At 40.0% G+C, this 24442-nt stretch overlaps 1 protein-coding gene across 1 annotated transcript; it reads left to right on the top strand.

Annotated features, from left to right (window-relative positions):
• Nucleotides 1-3823: 3823 nt before the first annotated feature.
• LOC311094816 (kelch-like protein 10) lies at nt 3824-7385 on the top strand (the record flags this gene model as incomplete). The annotated part of the gene is made up of 8 exons (XM_084132990.1): nt 3824-3966; nt 4319-4811; nt 5034-5453; nt 5898-6095; nt 6312-6461; nt 6636-6752; nt 7040-7131; nt 7253-7385. The coding sequence occupies 8 exons, from the start codon at nt 3824-3826 to the stop codon at nt 7383-7385; spliced, it is 1746 nt and encodes a 581-aa protein (XP_083989116.1).
• Nucleotides 7386-24442: the final 17057 nt, after the last annotated feature.

The raw sequence follows: 24442 nt of genomic DNA, 5'->3' as shown, positions 1-24442 counted from the left end.
TTGCCCAGGACAGTAATTGGTGAGGTATCTGCTAGTGTATCACTATCGGCTGAGAACTTCCTCCTGGGACAAGGAAGGGACTGTCATTTTCCCCCCTTGGTTGTAGAAGGTTGAATCATTGGGACAATGATTGAAAATCCTGGGGTAGATTGTAGTGGGATTGCCCCTTTAAGAATAGTCTGCGTGGCCCCTTTAAAAATCGCGCACGGATTGCATTAAGTGGGTGGGTACATCAGGTAATCATGTAGCTATATAAACACAGGTGAGATTTGGGTTCTTCATGACCATATGCTGATGTGGCTTGCTGGTGTAGGTCTTGTATCTCCTTCACTCCTCCACTCCTCAAGAAAGGTATGTTCTGTTAAATTGAAGGATCAAAGATGGGAGGGAATTATAAATTTAGAATATGGGTGTTTGTGGGGATTTCATTTAATTCACTTCTTTGATTAATTTGCTTGTTTGGTATAATTTTAGATTAGTTGGGTGTGTCCAGACATTGTTAGTGAGCATGTGAGTGTCTTGCACAGGAAAGGTAATTTTATTTTTCCCTTACCCTATTTGTGTGATTTAAATGTGAGGAGCGGGGAGGGAGAAAAGACCAAACAAAAATATTTATTTGTCTTGCAGAAGTTGCCAGCTGCTGCTTTGCTGCTGTTTAAATAGCGTGTCCAGTTTTGGGACGCGGGATTTGCATTTGTGCAAGTGTTTGTACGGAATGTCTTCAGTTGCTCGTGCCTGTGCCGCGCTCACGTGGTTGTATTGAACACATGAGCGAGCATCGTCAGTTCGCTATTACCTATACCACGCCCGCGTGGTTTCATTGAACGTCTTCAGCCGTTATTCCCATTTCAACTCTCGAGATTGCATGGAAGATCCTCGTCTACACAACGCTCACGTTGTAACGTGCTGTACATCCGTGGCCTTGTTTCTGGCGCCACTTGGTTTTCGCTGGTGAAAGTACAGTGGGTTGTATCAATGCATTGTCTGTGTATTTCGTGTAACTGTGTGTGTAATGTTTAATTGAAATTGTTGTTCCTTTTGGTGTGCTTCATTTCTTTATTTTATTATTATGATTTTTGTTATTTGGTTTTGATTATTACCCAACTTATTTAATTTGTTTATTTTGTTTGTATCAGTTTTTTTCTTGCTTTACATTGATACTGCTTGAATGCAGATCTGTTAACTTTGGTTTCTTTTGGTTGGTTGTATTTATTTGTCTTGCTCTACATTAATGCTGCTCTAATACAGAGCTGATTAACTTTGGTTTATTTGATTGGTGTTGAGTGGGTTTAAATTATTTTGATTTTTGGTTTGGTTGGTTTGAAGTGCTTGTGATTTGTATTTATTTTTGGTTTAGTTGAGTAGCAAAATGTTTTAGCAAGGAAAGAAACCACCTTGTTCAATTTGTATTTTATGATTTTTGTGAAATCTTATTGCTTGTTTTTTTGTTTTGTGTGCTTGACCAGCGTATGGCCCCCTGCGAATTGACCAGAACGAAGCCCATTGGGCTGACTTATTAAAGTGTCTCTTATCATGAATGTTGAGCTCAGCTGTTTTAGTGTTTAATTGATAGATAAAATTGTAGACTGTGGTATTGTCTCTGCTTGTCCTTTTCATTTATTTGAAAGCCTGTTATTGAGGAGGCTTGAAAATTTCGGTCACATACAGTACATGTTCTTTACATTGGTACTCTGCTGCTGAGTGTTCTTTAAGCATAAATACTGTTAAGGAAGTTTGTAGTAGACTAATTTACACAGACACACACACACACACACGTTGTGTTTTCATGTTTTATGGGGATTTTCCATAGAAATAATGATTTGTTTTACTGTACAAATTATATCCCCTAATCTGAAACCTACCATTACAGAAAATGTTCTGCATTTTTACGTTTAAAAACAAACCAACAACAACACACCTTTAGTATGATTTACAAGCTGTTTTCCTTGTGGGGACCAAAAACATGTCCCCATAAGATCAATAAGCAGGTAAGTTTGATCAAGGTTGCTGCTAAACTCTGCAGGAAAATAGACCTCGAGGACCAGAGTCGAGAACCCCTGCCCTACACATTGATTGCAAATGTTCTGAATCTTTATTATTGTTGGGTAATGTCACGGATCTGCCAGGCTGTCACATCAGCCATTCACACAGCACACCTTCAGAGTACTAAACACTCTAAACCTGCACCATCATCAAGCCAGCTACAAAAGCACACACCTCGTCTCACATCATTGTCTGGTCTTGTTTCTATGAAGTGGACTGCTTACCTGTTTTCCAGTGTTGGTACTCCAGCGTATTCCTCTCCTGTGTTCTCCTGTCATCATCCTGCATACTCACCAAACACCAAGAGGTCTGTGCGTCCATCCAGCCATCCGTCCAGCTATCCATGATCTCCTGCACCTGTAAAACAAGGAAGGTCTTCATTACTAAGCTTTACTCATTCTTCAAAGTCTATTTGAACTGCATACTCATCCGTATTCTCCATTCTGCTCAGTGCTGTTAATAAAGCTCACATTTCAATGTATTTGTGTCTGGATCTGCATTCTGTAACAGGTAACACTTTACAATAAGGCTTTATTAGTTAATTCACTATAGTTAACATAAACTGACAATGGACAATACTTCTAAAGCAGTTATTAATCTTGGTTAATGTTAATTTCAACATTTAATAACACATTATTAAATTCAGAAGGATTTAATGGACCTGAGCTAACATGAACTAACAATGATCAGTTGTATTTTTTTAAACTAATGTTAACAAAGAATAACTATGGCTATTGCTCATTGTTAATGTTGGTTAATGCATTAAATGACTTTACCTTATTGTAAAGTGTTACCTATTGTTCTTTATAATTCTTTATAACACTTGAATCAGTTTAAAACATTTGTTTACTTTATGCAGTTTTTGTGTGTATTACTTTATTGGATTTAAATATAATTTAGAGTTCTTTTTGTTTTAAGAAAAAATATATAAAACTTGTTATTGTTTGAAAACGCTTATTTCAATATCGTGATAATACCATATATATTCGGTCAAATTCCTAAAAGAAAAACAATAATAATATTAATGTCCATGGGGAAATGTGGGTCCCATGGACAAACCAGTTGAGAACTGCTAGTACAGTATAAGGGACAATTACAGATACAGCCATAGTGTCTTAGTGACTGTTCAAAGTCTTGTTTGTTGAATTTTTCCAGTTGTAAATATTGTAAAAAAATAAAATAAAATAAAAAGTCAGCTTGCCCATTTATTTGTAATTTTACTTATAATGGCAGTAATTCTGAATTTACAGATTTAACCAATAAAAGCAAGACATTGCACTCATGATGTGGCCTAATGCTGCGTGACCTTGAAATGGAATGGGAATATGAGATCTGTGAAGAACAATCCTCTTCATACAGGCCTCTGGTAAACTTGTTTGGGGTCACAGTCACACCATTGCAAGAAAAATCTGTTCTACTGTCAAAAACTCACTAGTGTGTATGTTGTGCAATAAAAAATGGATGATTGCATATTCAAATGACTAATTATCCCATGCTTTATTTTATTTGTCACTGAGTTAATTTTTTTAAATTAATTTTAATATCTTTGTTACTGTGAAGATGTTTCATTCAAAAGGAATCGATAAAACAAACCTCTATTATAATTATGTGGCCAAGACACAAACTGAAGAGAGATATATTCAAGCTCTACAACTATGATGTCACAGAGACATTCTATAGAACTCTCCTGAGCAAAAGTCCCACAAAGACTCAATCCTGAGGAGACTTTACTCAGAGTTTGAGTTGAGAAGACTGAATACATTTACAGTCCTGAGAGAACATGGAGAACATACGAGCAACAGCTTTTGACGTGTTTGATGAAGCACGTTTACTGGGCGAACACACTGACATGATCATCAAGTCCAATGACAGAGAATTTCAAGTGCACAAGATCATCATGTGTGGCTGCAGCTCCTACTTTAGGTGAGAAGAAGCATTTGAACTGCAATTGTGCGCAAATTACCTAGAAATTATTATAATTATATACATATAGTTCCACTGCCAACATTATAAGTCCAAATATATAAATGCATGAAAATGAATGAGTGTATTGCCAGAAAAAAGAATGTAAATATGATATCTAGGAAAAAAACATTCTTGAAATTTGATTCTGGAAGTGGCTATGAATGAAGTTTTACCCAGCATTTCAAATTTAATATAGGAAACTAATCTGTTTCTCCAAGTAAATTTGGCTGAAATTAAAATGGAAATAACGAAAAGTTATTTTATATGCTCATTATTAATGTCTGTATTTCTTTGTCAAATTGGTTCACAGGGCTCTTTTCTCCAACAACTGGAGCAGCCCAGCACAACATTTCTGTGAAATTCAAGGAATATCCCAAGACATCATGCCTCTTATTATCCAGTATGCGTACACCAGATCTGTGCTCATTACTCAAGAGAATGTGCTGGAGCTCTTGGTGGCGGCTGAAATGATCTTAGTCTCAGGTCTTGTAGACGCCTGCTGTCAGTTCCTGGAGTCACAGTTATGCCCAGAGAACTGCATCGGAATCTGCAAGTTTACAGAGGACGTTTCCTCCTGCTCAAAGCTCCACTGTAAAGCACAGCACTACATCCTGCAGCACTTTGAGGAGATTCTGCACGAACCTGAGGAGTTCCTGGAGCTCTCCCTGGAACAGCTGGAGGAGATCATTGGTGAGGATGAGCTGAACGTCAGACAGGAGGAGGTGGTTTTTGAAGCCGTCCTCCACTGGATTCATCATTCACCAGAAAACAGGAGGCAACACATTGCCGTGCTTCTGCCAAAGGTAAAACAGAGATTTTTGTCTTGTTTTTCATTACAAATATCTTAAAACTCTTAAAATCGAGATACATTTTCTTCTATTACATTAATGTTAGTTAAATGTTAGAAAGTTTGTTTTGTGGTTTTGCCATTTTGGAAATCCTTTTTCGTTGTTGAAGACCATATAACTGCTTAGTAACAGTCTTGCAACAGTCTCTGAAAGTCTAAACTCTCCCTTGTGCTTCAGGTTCGATTGGGGTTGATAACATCAGACTACTTCATCAATAATGTAAAGTGCAATGCACTAGTGATGGAGAATGAAGCCTGCATGCCTGTTATCATCGATGCAATGAAGACTTTGTTTGACCTCAACATGGATGAACCCACCAACTCAGAACTCATGCATCAACTGACACGTCCACGTCTGCCCTCATCGATCCTATTGGCCATCGGAGGATGGAGCAGCGGCAATCCCACCAATGAGATTGAGGCATATGATGTGAAGGCAGACTGCTGGGTCAGTGTGACTCAAGAGGATGAGCGTCCCAGAGCCTATATTGGTACAGCAGTCCTGGATGAGTTTGTCTACTGTATTGGTGGTTTTGACCATGTGAAGTGTTTCAACAGCGTGAGGAAATTCAATCTTATCACTCAGACTTGGCATGAGGTGAGTAATGCTGTAGATCAACATGTAACTTTAATTTAGTGTCCTTCACAAAACAGTATTGTGGTACAGTGATGGTACCGGATTGTACTTTGATATGGACCATAGTGCTGAAAGATGTGCTGTACTCCACATAACTTCAAAGAATACCACTGTATTACCATATTACATGTCTAAAAAGTGGTAAAACCATGATACTTTTTTTTTTTTGTGTTCCAGCAATTGTTGTAGCTTTGTATAATATAATATAATATAATATAATATAATATAATATAATATAATATAATATAATATAATATAATAGAGTTACCATCATGATTTTGTCAAAAAATACCATTAAGAAAAATAATAATAGTATTATTGTATTTATTTGCAACTGATAGGACAGAACCAGTGAGATGGTGTATTGGTGTGTGTTCGCACACTGATGTATTTGGTGTGTTGTAGGTGGCCCCCATGTATGAACGCCGCTGCTATATTAGTGTTGCTGTTCTGGACGGGCTCATTTATGCCATTGGTGGTTTTGATGGACAACAACGGCTTAAAACAGTAGAGCGCTACGATCCAAACACCAATCAGTGGACAATGATGGCACCCATGAATGAAAAGAGGAGTGACGCCAGCGCCACCTCACTGCAGGGCAGGGTAAGAGCACTTACCCATGATTCCACACTCTTCTGCTGGAGACTCTTAAAGCCTGTAAAGCATGCAGGAAAGGGGAAATAGAGATATGGCATAAGGGATAGTGTTAATATGGAAAGGAATATCATAAAATTGAAACAGTGTTTTAAACACTGGTTTTCTGATCAGTCTGTGATGATTGTGCACGAACATCATGTATGTTATTTTTGTGTTTGTCAGATTTATATCTGTGGTGGTTTTACTGGGATTGAGTGTCTCTCCTCTGCTGAGAGCTTCAACCCTGAAACAAACCAGTGGACTCTCATCGCTCCCATGAGTAGCCGCCGCAGTGGTGTTGGTGTGATCGCTTATGCAAATCGAGTGTATGCTGTGAGTATTAAACACACATATCAGTGTTATAGTTTTAATTAACTATGATAACCATGACACAAATACAGAAATATGGAACTATCAGTTTTAAAGGTTGCACTTATGCAAATGCATGCATGGATGTGCTTTTACAAATGCACAGAATACATAAATAAAGAGTGTATTTATTTAAAGGTTGGTGGTTTTGATGGTGCCAATCGTTTGCGGTGTGCGGAGGCCTACAATCCGCTGACTAACATCTGGAGTGACGTTGCATCAATGTACATCCCACGCAGCAACTTTGGCATTGAGGTGAGATGTGGACAGTTAAAATCTGTATCTTGTGAAACTATGAAATAACATTACAAAAATGATTTGATGATATTGAATATGAGGGATTTTTTTTTTTTGGTTCCATATTAAGAATAATTGGAAAGTTGCACCCTAAAATTGTAGAAGGCTTCGATGATCAATATGTGTCAAAACATTCTAACTATGTTTAAATTAAGTGTTGCATCTATAATAAGATTTATTAATGTAAAGTTAAAGACATTAGCTGTACATTATTTATTTTCCTTTTTACCTTCCTCAAAATCCAGGTAGTTAATGGTCAGTTGTTTGCTGTCGGAGGCTTTAATGGATTCAGCACCACCTCTGATGTGGAGCGCTACGATGAGAAGACAGATGAATGGTAACTTCCACAAACACTACATTTTACAGATCATTTTACACTGCATTTGATATAACTATAAGTCTATAAGTCTAATACAGACTATATTTCATTGCATTCCTTGCATCTGTTTTCTACACAGGTTTGATGCAAATGAAATGGCCATTTCCCGCAGTGCTCTGAGCTGTTGTGTAGCATCAGGATTGCCTAACATGGCACAGTATGCTGCCCTACGAGACACCGTACAGACACAAGACGAGTCTGACAGTGGATGATCTCCTTCTAGCAGATCTGACAGTCTGACTACAAATGGAGAGTCATGTCTCCTGAATAAATGCATTCAAAAAAAGAGGCTGTATTCTAGATGTTAAACTTTCTCTCAGGTGTAGCGTTGTTCATTTAAAAAATTAAACCTTGCAAGGGATCTCTACAGCTCAACAAACCAACATATAATATTGAGAATTATTTTTACTGAGTAAACTATTTATTGCTTTATTAAACTTTGTATGAATTACTGTAATTTACTGGCTTACTGGCCAGTGTCTCCGGACAAGATGGCCGACGCCACATCACCTGAGCCCTCAGCAAAGATGGCCGCAATGCCTGTCCCCGAGCCGGTGTTTGTTCCCGTTCCCGAGACGGTGTCTGTTCCCGTCAGAGAATGTTTGCGGAGTGGAGCGGGAGCGGGCGGATCTTGGACAGAGCGCAGAGCGCTATTTTTAAAAGGACGGAGCGTCGCCTTATTTCCCGCTCCAATTTTCGCTCCAATTTCGCTCCGCTCACACCACGAGTCTGAAGCATGCTCAGTCAAACCTAAACCAGGATCCATCTGTCTTGCACAGTCATCAATAGTAGACTATTTTCAGTCAAAACTCGGCTCAATAATGGAGTTCAAAAAGTAGGCTACTTCAAAAGGGAAAATGAGAAGTCATACAGGTCAGGTGTACTATTAATATAACTAACTAACAATGATAATGTGGTACAAGAAAACGAATGTGGAGACATCGTTTCAGTCAGCAAAGATTCATTTTGGAATCTCAAAAGACACATCTCTCGAAAACATGAACGTGAGCTACGCGAACACGCTGGGAAGAAAACAAAAGGTTAGCAAATTGAATACGGTAACTTGTAACAAAGTGTAAATTAAATATAGCGTAATATTCAAACAAATTCGTTTTTTCATTCAAGTAGACCTAATGGTTCGTTTTATTTAGCCGAATTTGTGTCGTCCGTAATAATATTTATATTATTAGGCCCATTTATTCGTTTAATTTTACAGCAGTTTGTGTGTATGGAAGCCAATTTAAATTTTAATGGTTTGCGTTGCGCAAAAGTTCACTTATCAAAATTCTGGCCTTATAGTTAATTTACTTTTAAAAAATTCTGGCCTTATAGTTAATTTACTTTTAAAAAATGTATCATATTTTTGTTTATATAATTTTTATTTAGATTATTAGGCCCATTTATTCGTTTAATTTTACAGGACTTTTTGTGTAGGCTATATTCCTTCTTACATAGGCCTGTAATTTGAAATAAAACATTTCTATTTGAAAAATGTTGTTGTTACTCATTAGTTCTTTAGGAGGTAAGGCTGTGGTCTAAGCTAAAAGTGATATACATGTAGATTTTTTTCCTTTTTTGGAGCGAGCGGGGGGCGATTTGAGTGGAGCGCGAAGCAAACCTCGTTGAGCGCTGAGCGATAATGAGCAGAGCGGCCTGATGTAGCTTTGAGCGGGGGAGCGGAGGGGTGAACAGTTCCGTGAGCGATGAGCAGAGATTCTCACCGCTCCACTCCGCTCACATGCTCTGGTTCCCGTTCCCGAGCCGGTATCTGTTCCTGCCCATAACCCCATAGCCGCCCCCAAGGAAATTGGGGGTGCAGTGAGTTTGCTTCTTTCTTCTCTGAGAAAATCAATAATATCAGAAAGGTGATCAGCATACCTTGGGTTGCGCTGGGGTCAGACAGATCAGACCACCTGAGAAAGTAGTTACTATGTCTGATTTCAAAGAAATTGATGGCAAAATTTTGGAAGAAACCGTACAGCACCTTAAAACATCAACCTGCGCTCTTGACACACTTCCCACATCTTTTTTCAAAAGTGTGTTAAACAGTTTAGAAGCATATCTTCTAGAAGTGGTGAATGCCTCACTTCTCTCTGGGAGTTTTCCAAACTCCCTGAAAACTGCAGTTGTCAAGCCCCTCCTGAAAAAGAACAATCTGGATAAGACCATATTAAGCAACTATAGGCCGATTTCAAATCTTCCTTTCATAGGCAAGATCATTGAAAAAGTTCGATCAGCTGAACAAATTCTTATGCTCGATTGGATACTTTGACAATTTTCAATCTGGTTTCCGACCGCACCACAGCATAGAGACAGCGCTCATAAAGATAATAAACGATATTCGCTTAAATACTGATAAAATACAGAAATACAGGCAAATGATCAGTGCTGGTACTACTCGACGTCAGTGCTGCATTTGACACTGTCGATCATAACATACTTCTTGACAGGCTGGAAAACTGGGTGGGATAGTCCTAAAATGGTTCAAGTCATACTTAGATGGGAGAGGTTATGTGAGTATAGGAGACCATAAGTCTGAGTGGACATCCATGACATGCGGAGTCCCTCAAGGCTCAATTCTTGCGCCACTCCTGTTCAACCTGTATATGCTCCCAATGAGCCAAATAATGAGAAAACAAAAACAAATTGCTTACCACATCTATGCAGATGACACACAGATTTACTTAGCCCTATCGCCTAACGATTACAGCCCCATTGACTCCCTGTGCCAATGCATTGATGAAGTCACCAGTTGGATGTGTCAAAACTTTCTTCAGTTAAACAAAGACAAAACTGAAGTCATTGCATTTGGAAACAAAGATGAAGTTCTCAAGGTGAACGCATACCTTCACTCTAGGGGTCAAACAACTAAACATCAAGTCAGGAATCTTGGTGTGACACTAGAGTCAGACCTTAGTTTCAGTAGTCATGTCAAAGCAATAACTAAATCAGCATACTATCATCTGAAAAATATTGCAATAATTAGATGCTTTGTTTCCAGACAAGACTTAGAGAAACTTGTGCATGCTTTCATCACCAGCAGGGTGGATTATTGTAATGGACTCCTCACTGGCCTTCCCAAAAAGACCATAAGACAGTTGCAGCTCATACAGAACGCTGCCGCCAGGATTCTGAGCAGAACCAGAAAATATGAACATATCACACCAGTCCTCAGGTCTTTACACTGGCTCCCAGTTAAATTTAGGATTGATTTTAAAGTATTATTACTGGTATATAAATCATTCAATGGCCTAGGACCTCAATATATTGCAGATATGCTCACTGAATATAAACCCAACAGATCACTCAGATCATTAGGATCATATCAGCTAGAAATACCAAGGGTTCACTCTAAGCATGGTGAGTCCACTTTTAGCTATTATGCCAGCCGCAGCTGGAACCAGCTTCCAGAAGAGATCAGATGTGCTCCTACAGTAGTCACATTCAAATCCAGACTCAAAACACATCTGTTTAGCTATGCATTTACTGAATGAGCACTGTGCCACTGTTCGTCCGACTGTTTGTACTGTACTGTATTTTATTTTATTTTTCTAAACTGTTTTAATTATTCTTATTTCTTTTTATTATTTTAATTTCTTCTATGTAAAGCACTTTGAATTGCCATTGTGTATGAAATGTGCTATATAAATAAACTTGCCTTGCCTTGCCTTCTCCGCCCGGGTCGCCTGCACAGCCTGCTCCACCCTGGTCGCCTGCACAGCCTTCTCCGCCCGGGTCGCCTGCACAGCCTGCTCCGCCCTGGTCGCCTGCACTGCCTGCTCCACCCTGGTCGCCTGCACTGCCTGCTCCACCCTGGTCGCCTGCACAGCTTGCTCCGCCCGGGTCGCCAGCACTACCTTCTCCGCCCTGGTCGCCTGCACTGCCTGCTCCGCCCGGGTGGCCTACACTGCCTTCTCTGCCCTGGTCGCCTGCACTGGCTGCTCCGCCCGGGTCGCCTGCACTGCCTGCTCCGCCCGGGTCGCCTGCACAGCCTTCTCCGCCCGGGTAGCCTGCACTGCCTGCTCCGCCCTGGTCGCCTGCACTGCCTGCTCCGCCCTGGTCGCCTGCACAGCTTGCTCCGCCCTGGTCGCCTGCACTACCTTCTCCGCCCTGGTCGCCTGCACTGCCTGCTCTGCCCTGGTCGCCTGCACTGCCTGCTCCGCCCGGGTCGCCTGCACAGCTTGCTCCGCCCGGGTCGCCTGCACTGCCTGCTCCGCCCGGGTCACCTGCACAGCTTGCTCCACCCTGGTCGCCTGCACTGCCTTCTCCGCCCTGGTCGCCTGGCCCTCCATCCCGCCCCCGGGTCCACCTTCGCTCCACCTCCCTCCTGGACAATTTTAGAGTGTCTGGAAGCCACTCCTTTGAGGGGGGGCTATGTAACGGTCACCAGCTGGAGTGCCCTTGAGAGCCACCAGAGGGCACTCCACACCAGACTATTATCACTCCCTCACAAACTACATTTCCCATTAACTCACTGCCCGGACTCATCATCACTAATTGCATTCACCTGTGTCTCATTACCCTGTTAGTCTCAGCCTATTTATACCATGTTCACTCATTCACTCACTGCAATGTTTTGTATGTTGTTGCACTGCATTTCCAAGCGGTTTCCCTGATTTCATGTCTCTTGGTTTTTGGATTTTTTTGCCTGTTCCGTGGATTACTCTTTTGCCTCTGACCCCTGCCTGTTTTGTTTGTTTGTTTGTTTGGACGGCCTGCCTGTGTTTTGACCTATTGCCTGTAAATTGGATTACGTGTCTGCATTGCCCCTTAATTAAAGCTGCATTTGGATCTCAACCTTCATGTCTCGGAGCAGTTCGTAACACCTGGCTTTTAATAATGAGACTTTTGTTTTTGTAATCAGGCTCTCAAAAATTACATCAAAATTTGGATTTAGATTTATCTGCCTTCATGTCGGCTTTCAAACTTAAAGAATTGTCGGTTAACGGTATCGGCCAAACTTTCATATCAGTGCATCCCTATTTCAAATGTACAGTTCATAAACAGTCTCATTTTTACAGGCTTTGCGAGTAGCGAAGCCTCTAGTTCTGTTTCTTTGGAAGTCAAATCTGTCTTCAACACACCTTTATCTTGAAAGTACATTGTTACGTCCCAGGTCTAGGGTCCAGGAGAATAAAATAAATAACTTCATAACACCTGACTTCTTGTTTCTTTCTTTTTATTATTTTTGAAACAAGTTGTTCAAATTGGTAAAGGTCAGCACAAGACATCAGAAAGAAGCAAACTAATTTCAGGGTTGGGTCAAAGCCAAAATAACAAACAAAATTGACTCTACGTTTGTTTTATCCGTTTGTTTATTTATTTGTTTTAAAAAACGTATTATCCTATCAAAGAAAAACGTTTAAACAAAATACAGATACTAAACTGACTCTCTTACTAGCCAAAAACAACACAAAAGGTAATGTTCACAACAAAGAAAAATTGGCACCTCAACCCCTACTGAACAGTGACATTTACAATAATTATAATAACGAGGGAAAACACTCAGAAACACACACTCAAATATACACACACACTGGGTTACCAATTTTTGGGTTCCCATGTTTAGCGGGGACTTTTATTTAGGGAGTTTGTTTTTCCCGAATCAGCACTATGGCAAATGATGCTGACTTTATGCAACAGTTCAATAAACAATAGGTTAATATAAAGTAACTTACATTTTCTGTCATTGCTCTATTTCGCCAACGAAAATAGTTTTCCAAACAAATCCACAGCAGAACCGCTCCGCGTCTCCGAGCAACACTGATTCAGCGTTTTGAACGAATCTGTTGAGTAAACGATTCAATTCGATTCTTCGTTCCTGAATGAATCATACCGTTTGAACAAATTGAATGATTCAATAGAGTTTAGTGTAATGTTTAAAAAAAAAAAAAAAAAAAAAAAAACATACCACTCTGAAACTTCCTGTGAAATCTTTTCAGCACATTCCTTTTATTTTGCTCGACGTGAAGATCAGGCTGGTCAGGCATGACGTGAAGATTCTCAGGCTCGGTAGACATGCCGTGAAGATTCTCAGGCTGGACTGGCCTCTGGAAGGGCGGTCTCGGTTAGACAAGATCCAGGAAGGGCGGTCTCGGCGGGATGAGACTCTGGACGGGCGTGGCCGTGGCCATCTTGGCTGAGGGTTCAGGCGGCGAGGCGGCAAGGCGGCGGCCATCTTGGCTGAGGGCTCAGATGGTGAGGCGTGAGGATTCCCTGGCTCTGGCTGTGTTCCTGATCGAAGCCCGACACTTTTCAGACACCGGAGGACAATTTCTCTCCAGTTCAGTCCCGTGGTGTCGGGTAGATCAATGGGACACCATTGGTGGCATAATTTGGGGAAAATTATGTCACCATTATGGAGATCAATGTTTGCTTTGGTTGGGCTCGTGACCCATTTGTTTTTCTAAAGCAAGCTTCTTTTAATCGTTTGCAATAGTGTTTCATGATAAACACTTGGGCATTGCTGAACAAAAGGTTCAAAATGCAAATCAGCTTTTATGCTTGCAATGAAAATCTATGGAAATTATAAAGTGGTCTTTGTTAATGTCAATTGTCACTCAAGTTTATTTATTTATTGACAGATTCAGGTATAGCAAATCTAAAAAATATATATATATATATATATATATATATATATATATATATATATATATATATACAGTGAGGAAAATAAGTATTTGAACACCCTGCTATTTTGCAAGTTCTCCCACTTGGAAATCATGGAGGGGTCTGAAATTGCCACTGTGTCCACTGTCCACTGTGAGAGACATAATCTAAAAAAAAAAATCCAGAAATCACAATATATGATTTTTTAACTATTTATTTGTATGATACAGCTGCAAATAAGTATTTGAACACCTGTCTATCAGCTAGAATTCTGACCCTCAAAGACCTGTTAGTCTGCCTTTAAAATGTCCACCTCCACTCCATTTATTATCCTAAATTAGATGCACCTGTTTGAGGTCGTTAGCTGCATAAAGACACCTGTCCACCCCATACAATCAGTAAGAATCCAACTACTAACATGGCCAAGACCAAAGAGCTGTCCAAAGACACTAGAGACAAAATTGTACACCTCCACAAGGCTGGAAAGTTTGCCAATGACCATTTGGATGATCCAGAGGAGACATGGGAGAAAGTCATGTGGTCAGATGAGACCAAAATAGAACTTTATGGTCATAATTCCACTAAACGTGTTTGGAGGAAGAAGAATGATGAGTGCCATCCCAAGAACACCATCCCTACTGTGAAGCATGGGGGTGGTATAGCATCATGCTTTGGGGGTGTTTTTCTGCACATGGGACAGGGCGACTGCACTGTATTAAGGAGAGGATGACCGGGGCCATGTATTGCGAGATTTTGGGAAACAACCTCCTTCCCTCAGTTAGAGCATTGAAGATGGGTCGAGGCTGGGTCTTCCAACATGACAATGACCCGAAGCACACAGCCAGGATAACCAAGGAGTGGCTCTGTAAGAAGCATATCAAGGTTCTGGCGTGGCCTAGCCAGTCTCCAGACCTAAACCCAATAGAGAATCTTTGGAGGGAGCTCAAACTCCGTGTTTCTCAGCGACAGGCCAGAAACCTGACTGATCTAGAGAAGATCTGTGTGGAGGAGTGGGCCAAAATCCCTCCTGCAGTGTGTGCAAACCTGGTGAAAAACTACAGGAAACGTTTGACCTCTGTAATTGCAAACAAAGGCTACTGTACCAAATATAAACATTGATTTTCTCAGGTGTTCAAATACTTATTTGACGCTGTATCATACAAATAAATAGTTAAAAAATCATACATTGTGATTTCTGGATTTTTTTTTTTTAGATTATGTCTCTCACAGTGGACATGCACCTACGATGACAATTTCAGACCCCTCCATGATTTCTAAGTGGGAGAACTTGCAATATAGCAGGGTGTTCAAATACTTATTTTCCTCACTGTATATATATAGTTATATTAAACAATTATTTGTTTTCTATTAAACAATTGTCAATGCTAAAAATGGAAATCTACATCCTCTGAAAATATACACTTAGACATCAACACTTATACAATCCTCAACAGTGGTGACAATAATTATCCATACTGCAGTGCATGCTGGGATTTTTGTAAAATTGTGATACATAGCATGCATTGCAGCATGAAACTTTTTGTTTATTGTCACCATTGTTGAGATTCGTATGCTGATTTTTGCTGTCTGTGTCCGGTTAAAACTGCAGAATAATATCTTGTATGCACTTAACAGTTTTAAAATTTCACATGATAAATGATTGATGCCAAACTTATTTCCCATGCTGTAGTGTCACAGGGTAGGCAACACAAACCTCTCAAATGTATTAATGACAAAACATTGATTAAATACTTTACATTCAATAAGTTCAGGTTCCAATGATATGCTATCATCTTCTGATTTTACTGCTTTACAAACATTATATACATTGTTGCAGAGAAAATCTAACATAGAAAGTGACGGGTCAACAGCCCAACTGCAAACACTGATCTCCATAATGGTGGCATTGTATTTTTACCAATAAAACATCAACATCTAAACCTCTGTTAATTCTCAAAAATAACTTCTGTAGAAGCATGGCAGAAATCAAATCAATCTGGTTAGTAATAAGTAAAGCTGTTAATGCTGTTTGTGGAGTTGTTTAATCCTCCTCTGCTGAAATCTTCAGAGATTTAATGTCTTCTTTTCTCTTCAGTTGATTTCATCTAAGACTGTGGCCGAAGTCAGTTGTAGTTCTTGTGTTTCTCTTTTTTTCAGTGATTCTGCTTGTTAACATCAGGTATTCATCACTAATGCTCAATCATCTCTTAATTAACCACTTAAAGGTATTGTAGGTAGGATTTTTATAAAAAACTTCTTTTCCAAATTTGTTTAAACTTTATTTACATATCAAAACATAATTAAAATGTAAGTACTCTGAAAAAGAAAGTATAAAAATCGAGTGTCTGTAGACCTCTCACAACTGTTTTAAAGACAGCTCATTATTTCCATTCACTCCACCCCCTCCCTTCTGGGCTCCTTCCAAAGCCACGCCCCCAAAACACATGAACGCGCAACGCCGACCGCTGAGCTGAAGACGCATTATTTACCTGAGACGAGCGGAGAGGAAGGAGCGCAGTGCATGTAGTGACATCATGTCAGAATCACATGTAATAAAAAAAATCTAACTTTATCATTATGAAGATAAACAAATAAGATGTATTTTAGTACTCACTATCAAGCTAGCATATTGATATTGGTAAAGTTTAAAATATATATTTTTTGATTCGCTAACGAGCTAGTTATCTATAAGGCAAAGCTAAAAACAGGTTGCATTGATACACGTTTTTCCATTACCATCATTTACACTGTGATGAAGATGAATTTCGTGTAAGATTCATAACATATATGGTGTTCTGCATGTAAGAGTTTCCATGATGAAAGCATTGTTGACTCTGATGAGGACTACACTCCAGAGACAAGTACCGCATCGTCAGCTCGAGGACAGGTCCGGGGTCGAGGGCGAAGCAGAGGAGGTCGTGCAAGAGGCCGTGCAACTAGGGTCCGAGGATATTGACACGCGTTTTATTCAAAGACTTTTTGTTCATTACCTTTTCTAGTACGGTCTTCCTTTTTTGCCTTGTTTGCCTTCGCTAACTACATATGCCGGTAATGTGAATTTTTGATTGCTCTTTCTCTGCCATTGTTTTGCTATTCCTAGGTTCCGTGCCTCTTGAATTCCTCAAATCAAACGGGTGCGCGCGCATATGGGCAGATCCTGTGTGGCAAAAGGGTGGTTGCCATGGTTGCGAGAAAGTGACAGTCGCCTAAGCCAATCCTTTGTTTCGTCTCGAATGGAAATAATGAGCTGTGTTTAATACAGATTAAACGGTCTAGAGTCACTCGATTTTTATACTCTTTTTATCAGAGTACTTACATTTTAATTATGCATTGATATATATAAAAAGTTTAAACAAATTTGGAAAAAAGTTTTTTATAACAATCCTACCTACACTACCTTTAATTATCTCATTAACTTTAACACTTTTAACACTCTGTAGATTGGGACAATGTGAGATTAAATTGTTGACTGGGATTTTGAACTTTGAGCTCTTTCATGACGATTTCTTTCTTTCTTTCACGGGATTTGCACCCGAGGTCTTCGTGTCACAAGAACAATTCTATAGCAACTGAGAAAGCTTAATGCGTCAGAAAAACTAAACATATGGAGCTTGTTGATGCAAACTCCAAAATATATTAGGTTACAAATCATGCACTATGGTAAAAAGTGTTTTGAGGTCATAACATAATTGTGCAAGGAGCCGCTTGAAAACAAGTCTTTATTAATCTATAATCTGCCCCTGTAATCATAATTGTGTGTGAAAGCCATTAAACGTGCTTGCTGTTTTACTGCCTCTAGTGTTCATTTCTTTTAAAAACTGCCTGAGCTGGTTGTTGATAGTGATATTAATGTGTACTTTATTTGTGTTTCAAGTACAAATTCATTATGTGTGTCTTCGAAACATACAAGCAATATACCATAAGTGTATTAATATATATATATATTTTTTAAAGATTTATTTGTGGCGTTTTTGCCTTTTATTAGGATAGGACAGTAGCTAGACAGAAAGTGAGGGGGGAGAGAGAGAGGGGGGACGGGATCGGGAAAGGAAATATACATTGTGTGTCAAAATACCATCAACACATGCTGTGTGTTGTTTTTTAACACATCTTTTTTTACAGTGTGTACAGTCAATATTACAGATTATGACGTTACAAATGCATCATAATGTATGAAACATCTGGACAAACAATACCAATACTGAAATACAACAGAATTATTTTACATATTACAATTTCTTACTATTAATATGCAATTCAAGTTACTTTCAAGTTATTTCAATCATCTGATTACTGTAGTGTCCTCCTCCTCTCTTCTCTATCATTGTGTCAATCTTCTTCAGTAGATCATTCTCCTGCTCTCTGTTATTCTCATCTCTATTGTCTTTATTGTGTGCATTAATCTAGTGTTCACCTCAGTGAGGTTCCCTTTCAAGGGAACTCGCGCTGCGTCAAGCGCTGCGGGAACGCCCCTGCGTGATTGCGTCATGAAACACTCGTGAAATCAGTCCAATGGCGTGACGAGACATCATAGGCGGGTGACGTCATTGACCAGGAAACTATAAAGCACCCCTGAACCAAACAATGTCAGCTTCTGTGTCTTCACAAGCGCTCTATGTGAAATCGTTCTGTCTATTTGATGTGTGTTTGTCTCTCAATATATATATATAAAAATGAGCAAGCAGCAGTTTAAGCAGTGTGTTACTCCCTGCCCTCGTTTTCTCACGGGTGGGGATACACACAAGCTTTGTGTGATGTGTTTGGGACCGGAGCATGCTCAGGCAGCTCTCGAGGGGGCTGTCTGCGAGCATTGTGAGAAGCTGGCAATGAAAACTCTCCGGTCCCGCTGAGCACTCTTTGAGGAGGGTGCTTCGGTGAGCGTTCCTCAGGGCTCGGGTCCCGCTGCTGCCGAGGCATGTCGGAGGCGCGCGTCCTGGGGTTCGCAGATGGATCTAATGGCGGGGTTAGAGACGGGAGATCCCCTATCTCTTCCTTTACCCCTATCTCTTCTTCCTATCTCGACACTTCAGTTCGCGAGTCAGAAGCAGGCGGTTTCTTCTGCTTGCGCTGAAGTGCAGGTGCAGCAGCAGTCCAGTTCCGAGGAACTGGATGTTGTAAACCTGGAAATAGATGAAAATTAAAGTTTTTCACCACCACACACACGCATACACACACAAGAGGAGCTTTTGGAGGTTGTCACTCGCGCTGTTGCTAGATTAAATTTAGATTGGCCAGCCGATGAGCAGGAAGCCCGTCAGTCAAAAAGCAAATTAGATGAACGCTTTCTGCCATCCAGATTACAACCTCCAAAGCGGGGCTTACCGTTCTATCCTGACCTCCACACTGAGGTGTCGAAGTCATGGATTAGACCGGTATCATTTAGAGTATGTAACCCAGCAACATCTGAATACTCAAATATAATGGGTTTAAAAGAACATGGTTATGCGGCGATGCCTCAGGTGGAAGAGACGCTTGCGAGCTATCTCTCCCCTGAGTCTGCATCGTCGCTGAAAGCCCCGCAGCTGCCCACTAAGCCAGTAAAAACAACATCGGTTTTAGTGGGTAGGGCATACTCGGCAGCAGGTCAGGCGGCCGCCAGTTTACATACTATCAGGTCTTACAGGCATATCAGGCGGACCTGCTGAAAGACATAGATGATGAGTGTGAAGAAGTAGGGAGAGAAACAATAGCGGAGATCAGGAGGGCAGCTGATTTGTCTCTTCGGGCCACCAGGGAGGCGACAAAATCTATCGGCCACGGAGAGGCATCTTTGGTTGAATTTATCTGACATCAAGGAAAGAGATAAAAAATTCTTGTTAGATGCTCCTGTCTCCCCTGTCGGCTTTTTGGCGACTCAGTAAACTCGGTCGTCGATAGGTTTCAAGAAGCAAAAAAGCAGGCAGCGATAATTGCCAACCCTGCCACCTCTGGTCCTTCAGGGCGCAGCGGTCCTCAGCGAGTTCAAATCTCCATGTCCGCCCGGAAACGTAGCGGCGTGGGGAAGCTCGCACCCTCCGAGGAGGGTTCGAAGTGGGTCAGTTCGGTTGCTTCCTGCCAAATGGCTCAGACTGGGTCCTGCATACAGTGAAAAAAGTGTACAGAATTCAGTTCGGGTCACGCCCACCCAGGTTCAACGGGGTAGTACACACTAGAGCTTTAATTCTCTGCCCGAGCCCGGACTCGACCCGGCCGATATTTCCCGCCACTGTCCTCGGGCCGGGTCGGGCCCTTGATAAAGCACGTCACGTGTCATGCGCAGCGTCTCGCAGTCTCGCACGCGTGACGCATCACACCTGCTGTGCGTGCTGTAGGCTATTCTGTTGCTATTCTAAGTGCGACATGGATCTTGAAGAAGCAAAGAAAAAAATTAAAACAGGATAATTAACTTTGAGCAAGTTTGGAGGAAAATCGGAGGTATGGACACATTTTAAACTAGTCGTGGGGAGTGACAACATAATGTGTTGGCTTTGTCTCGTGCATTAAATGCGCACGCTGCTCGCCTATGACAGCAAAAAAACGGGGACTTCGACGATGAACAGACAAGCAGTCTTGCCATGACAGAAATTATTATAGTAGTCAGCCTCAGGCCTCAATATCCGCTTTTGTTACTTTTCCGATCCATTTCTGAATAAACAAACAACGCAGTTTGCATGCTTCTTCATTAAGATAATAATGAATGAATGCACGCACAATTATGAACTTGATAAATGTTACAGATATGTTTTTCACAAACAAATGCCTTTCAACTTACATGTGCAAAATTCAGAATTAAATGAATGTGCTGCAATTTGTACAAAAAGAGTCTGTAGTAGCCTACGTGTTTTAGCCATTAAATAAGCACATAGTTTCAAGTTTAAGTTTTGTTTTGAAGAAAGCTTTTCTTTAAAGTGAATTTCGTTTAGTATAAATTGTATCTTAATTTTAATACATTTTTCATCAACCAATTGCCTGGATTTAATACATAAAAAGCAATATAGCAGACATTATAATCATGACATGAAGTCGCCGGCGCTGCGGTCACTTACACCATTTGAAACCTGTAACACACGCTGTCACCGAATTTACAAATGCACATCTTGCTTGTTGCTCACACACGTTTAAATAACAATATGTTGAAGTAACATTATTAATAATAATTAATCTTTAAGAATATTTGATTGAATGCTGAATGTTGTGCTTGTTTAATTTAATAAAATTAAAACTTTAATTGTGATAATTAAAATAATTGAATATTGAATATTGAATATTGAGTGGCCAATTTTTGCTCATTTATTAATAGTATGTATATAATATAGCCTATATAGCTGCGCAGCTCCCCCCTGTAGCCTTAATAATCTAGCACAGCAGCACCTGCTTAAAAAAATTCTGGCGCCGCCCCTGGTTATAACTGTCCACGTATTAAAAATGGTCGGGTTTAAATCGGGCTCGGGCTCATAATTACAGTGAACGTGTCGGGCCGGGCTCGGACACAACGTGCCCGGGCTCGGGTTGGGTCGGGCATGATATGTTGGGCCCGATTTAAGCTCTAGTACACACGGTAGTAAACTCCGAGCAGGCTCTCGTGATGGAAGGAGAACTACAGACGCTTCTGCAAAAAGAGGCTATAGAGAGGGTTCCTCCCCACAGCAGAGAGTCAGGGTTTTACAGCCCGTACTTCATAGTTCCAAAGAAGGGTGGAGGGTTGCGGCCCATTTTAGATCTACGCCAGCTAAATCGAGCAGTCAAAAAATTTAAATTAAAAATGCTCACGTTAAAACAGATCGTGTGTCAGATCAGGTCCGAGGACTGGTGTGTCACAATAGACCTAAAAGACGCATACTTTCACATCTCCATCCTTCCGCAACACAGGAAGTTCCTCAGGTTCGCTTTCGGGGGCGAAGCGTACCAGTATCGGGTTCTTGCGTTTGGCCTAGCACTGTCACCCCGCACGTTCACAAAGTGCATGGATGCAGCTCTGGCTCCCTTGAGACTCCAGGGCATCCGCGTGCTGAATTATATAGACGACTGGCTCATCCTGGCACAGTCAGAACATCAGGCGGCTCAGTATCGAGATGCTGTGCTAGCTCATATGAAGACGTTGGGGTTAAGGCTAAATGTAAAGAAAAGCATGTTAGTTCCACAACAGAATACCACTTTTCTGGGCGTAGTATGGGACACAAAGACCATGAGAGTCCGTTTGGCGCCCGCCAGGGTAAAATCGATCCTGGAAGCCGTGCGCAGGATAAGACTACACTCTTAGAAGAAAAGGTTCTATATAGAACCTTAAAAGGTTCTATCAGGCGCTACGTATTTGGAACCCCTAAAAGGTTCTATATAGAACCCTTTTTAAGGGTTCAATCAAAAGAACCCTTTAGGGTTCTTTGTAACCAGTAAAAAGGTTCTATATGGAACCTTTTAGGGGTTCATTCATTATCATTTGTTTTGTCCTTTCCGGATTAAATATTTCATATTATTGACAAACATCAAGACCCTAAAATGTAAAAATGTAATTCACATAAAAGTCACCCATGAATACTGAAAAAAAGCACACCCAAAGTGCATAGAACTAGTAATTTGTTTATATTAACAAAAATAATTACTATTACTGAAAGAATGCTACTGTAATTTCAAATATTCAAGGCTTTAAATGTACAAATCAACATTAAAACATCAACCATTTAAAAATTGTCTCATAAATAATGAAAATAGAGTTTCACCTACATCTACATATTACAAAATAAGTCCATAAAATGTACAAAATTACATTAATCTATCACTAATAAATAATGCAAATATACAGATTCATCTAAATTCCCATCAGTGTTAGAACAACATCAAGTCACTCAAAACTACAAATCCATATTAATATAACTCACAATGGAAATATACAGATATAGAAGTACTTCAAATCTACAAATTCATATTAATATCACTCATAAAGAATGTGAATACATAGATTAAAATTCAGATCAGCATTTCAGAACATCAAGTACTTCAAATCTACAAATTTACATTAATATCACTCATAAAGAATTGTAATTACAGATTCAAATTCAGATCAGCATTTCAGAATAACATCAATCGCCTCATATTTACAAATTTACATTAGCACTATTCATGACATATCAAAGTATTATGATAATTGATTATACATTTTGAGCACTGGGACAGACAGTTTTTTTTTAGCTGCTGGAGAGTTTAAACAGGTAGTGCTCAACAAAATTCATTGTGTGAGTGATGTGCTTGGGGTATTCCACACTGAATACGAAATAAGTAGCAAAGAGGCACTCCATTGCCTCCATCACTGGTTGATGGTTTGGAGCCATTTGCAGACATCATCTGTAATCTTGAAAAGGAAAACAGAAAGTTACTATAATTTCACATCATGTACATGTCACTAATTTATTAACCTCTTAGTCTACAGTGAAAAAAAGTAAAGTTGTATTCTGTAAATGTAAATATTAAAGTAAATATTAGTGGAATTTCTAAATAATTTATTGATTTTTTATATAAAATTGCCTAAAACTTTAAAATGAACAATCATGATGCGTATGTAAATTTCTCAAAAACAAATCTTCTACAAAAAGCATTAAACAAATTTGTATTTGAACAGGCAATTTAAAAATGTTGCTGAGGGAAAAAGGCTCCAGCCTCCCCACAACCCTAAAGAGGAAAAGTGATTTAGGGAATTAATGGATGAAGGGGGATAAGAACATGTGAATAGACCCTAATTGTACAGTCTACAAGCAAGTGCATTCCAAGTAAAGATACAGTGTCAATTTAATACACTTGTTATCAAGGCTGATTAATTGTAGTTAAAGGGATAGTTCACTTTAAAATGAAAATTCTGTCATCATTTACTCACCCTCAAGTTGTTTCAAACCTGTATGAATTTCTTTCTTCTGCTGAACACAAGGGAAGATATTTTGAAGAATGTCAGTAACCAAACAGTTAACTGGAACCATTGACTTTCATAGTATTTTTTTTTCCTACTATGGAAGTCAATGGTTCCAGTTAACTGTTTGGTTACTGACATTCTTCAAAATATCTTCCCTTGTGTTCAGCAGAAGAAAGAAATTCATACAGGTTTGAAACAACTTGAGGGTGAGTAAATGATGACAGAATTTTCATTTTAAAGTGAACTAACGTTATCCCTTTAAGCTGTGTGTGCTTTAGAAACAGCCGTACCCTGGCCTGCTTCCAGTTCCTTAGACACCACATGACTTGAACATAAAATAACATAAAATAAAATATTCATAAAGTTTGAAAAGGTTGAAGTGAATCACAATAGTGTTCACATTGGGCTGTTTACAATTATCTAGCATCATAAAAGCATTCTGAGCCGAAGTGCGAGTACATTTAACCACTAGCTGCAGGGGCGGTTCAAGGATTTCACTTTTAGGGGGGTCGATCAGTTAACAAGAGAGAATGATAAACTTTACTGAAGAAGCAGCACTGGCCTGATCGTTCAGATAGCTGATTATAGTTTTAGGGGGGCTGAGACTAAAAATATGGGGGTTGAAGCCCACCTAAAAAGGGTCTAGAACCGCCCCTAAGCTGAACGCACAAGCGCTCTGTTCTGTTCTGTAGGGCTGTTCTTCATGACCATTTGAGTGTGCGGTCAAAAACTAGCTTAGAGCACTATCTGCAGTTAAAAACTAACTTAAGCTTAGGATCAGAA

Source organism: Abramis brama (genome assembly GCF_963993115.1).
Source record: "Abramis brama genome assembly, chromosome: 13".
Classification (NCBI taxonomy): domain Eukaryota; kingdom Metazoa; phylum Chordata; class Actinopteri; order Cypriniformes; family Leuciscidae; genus Abramis; species Abramis brama.
This window is presented reverse-complemented; position numbering and strand designations above follow the sequence as displayed.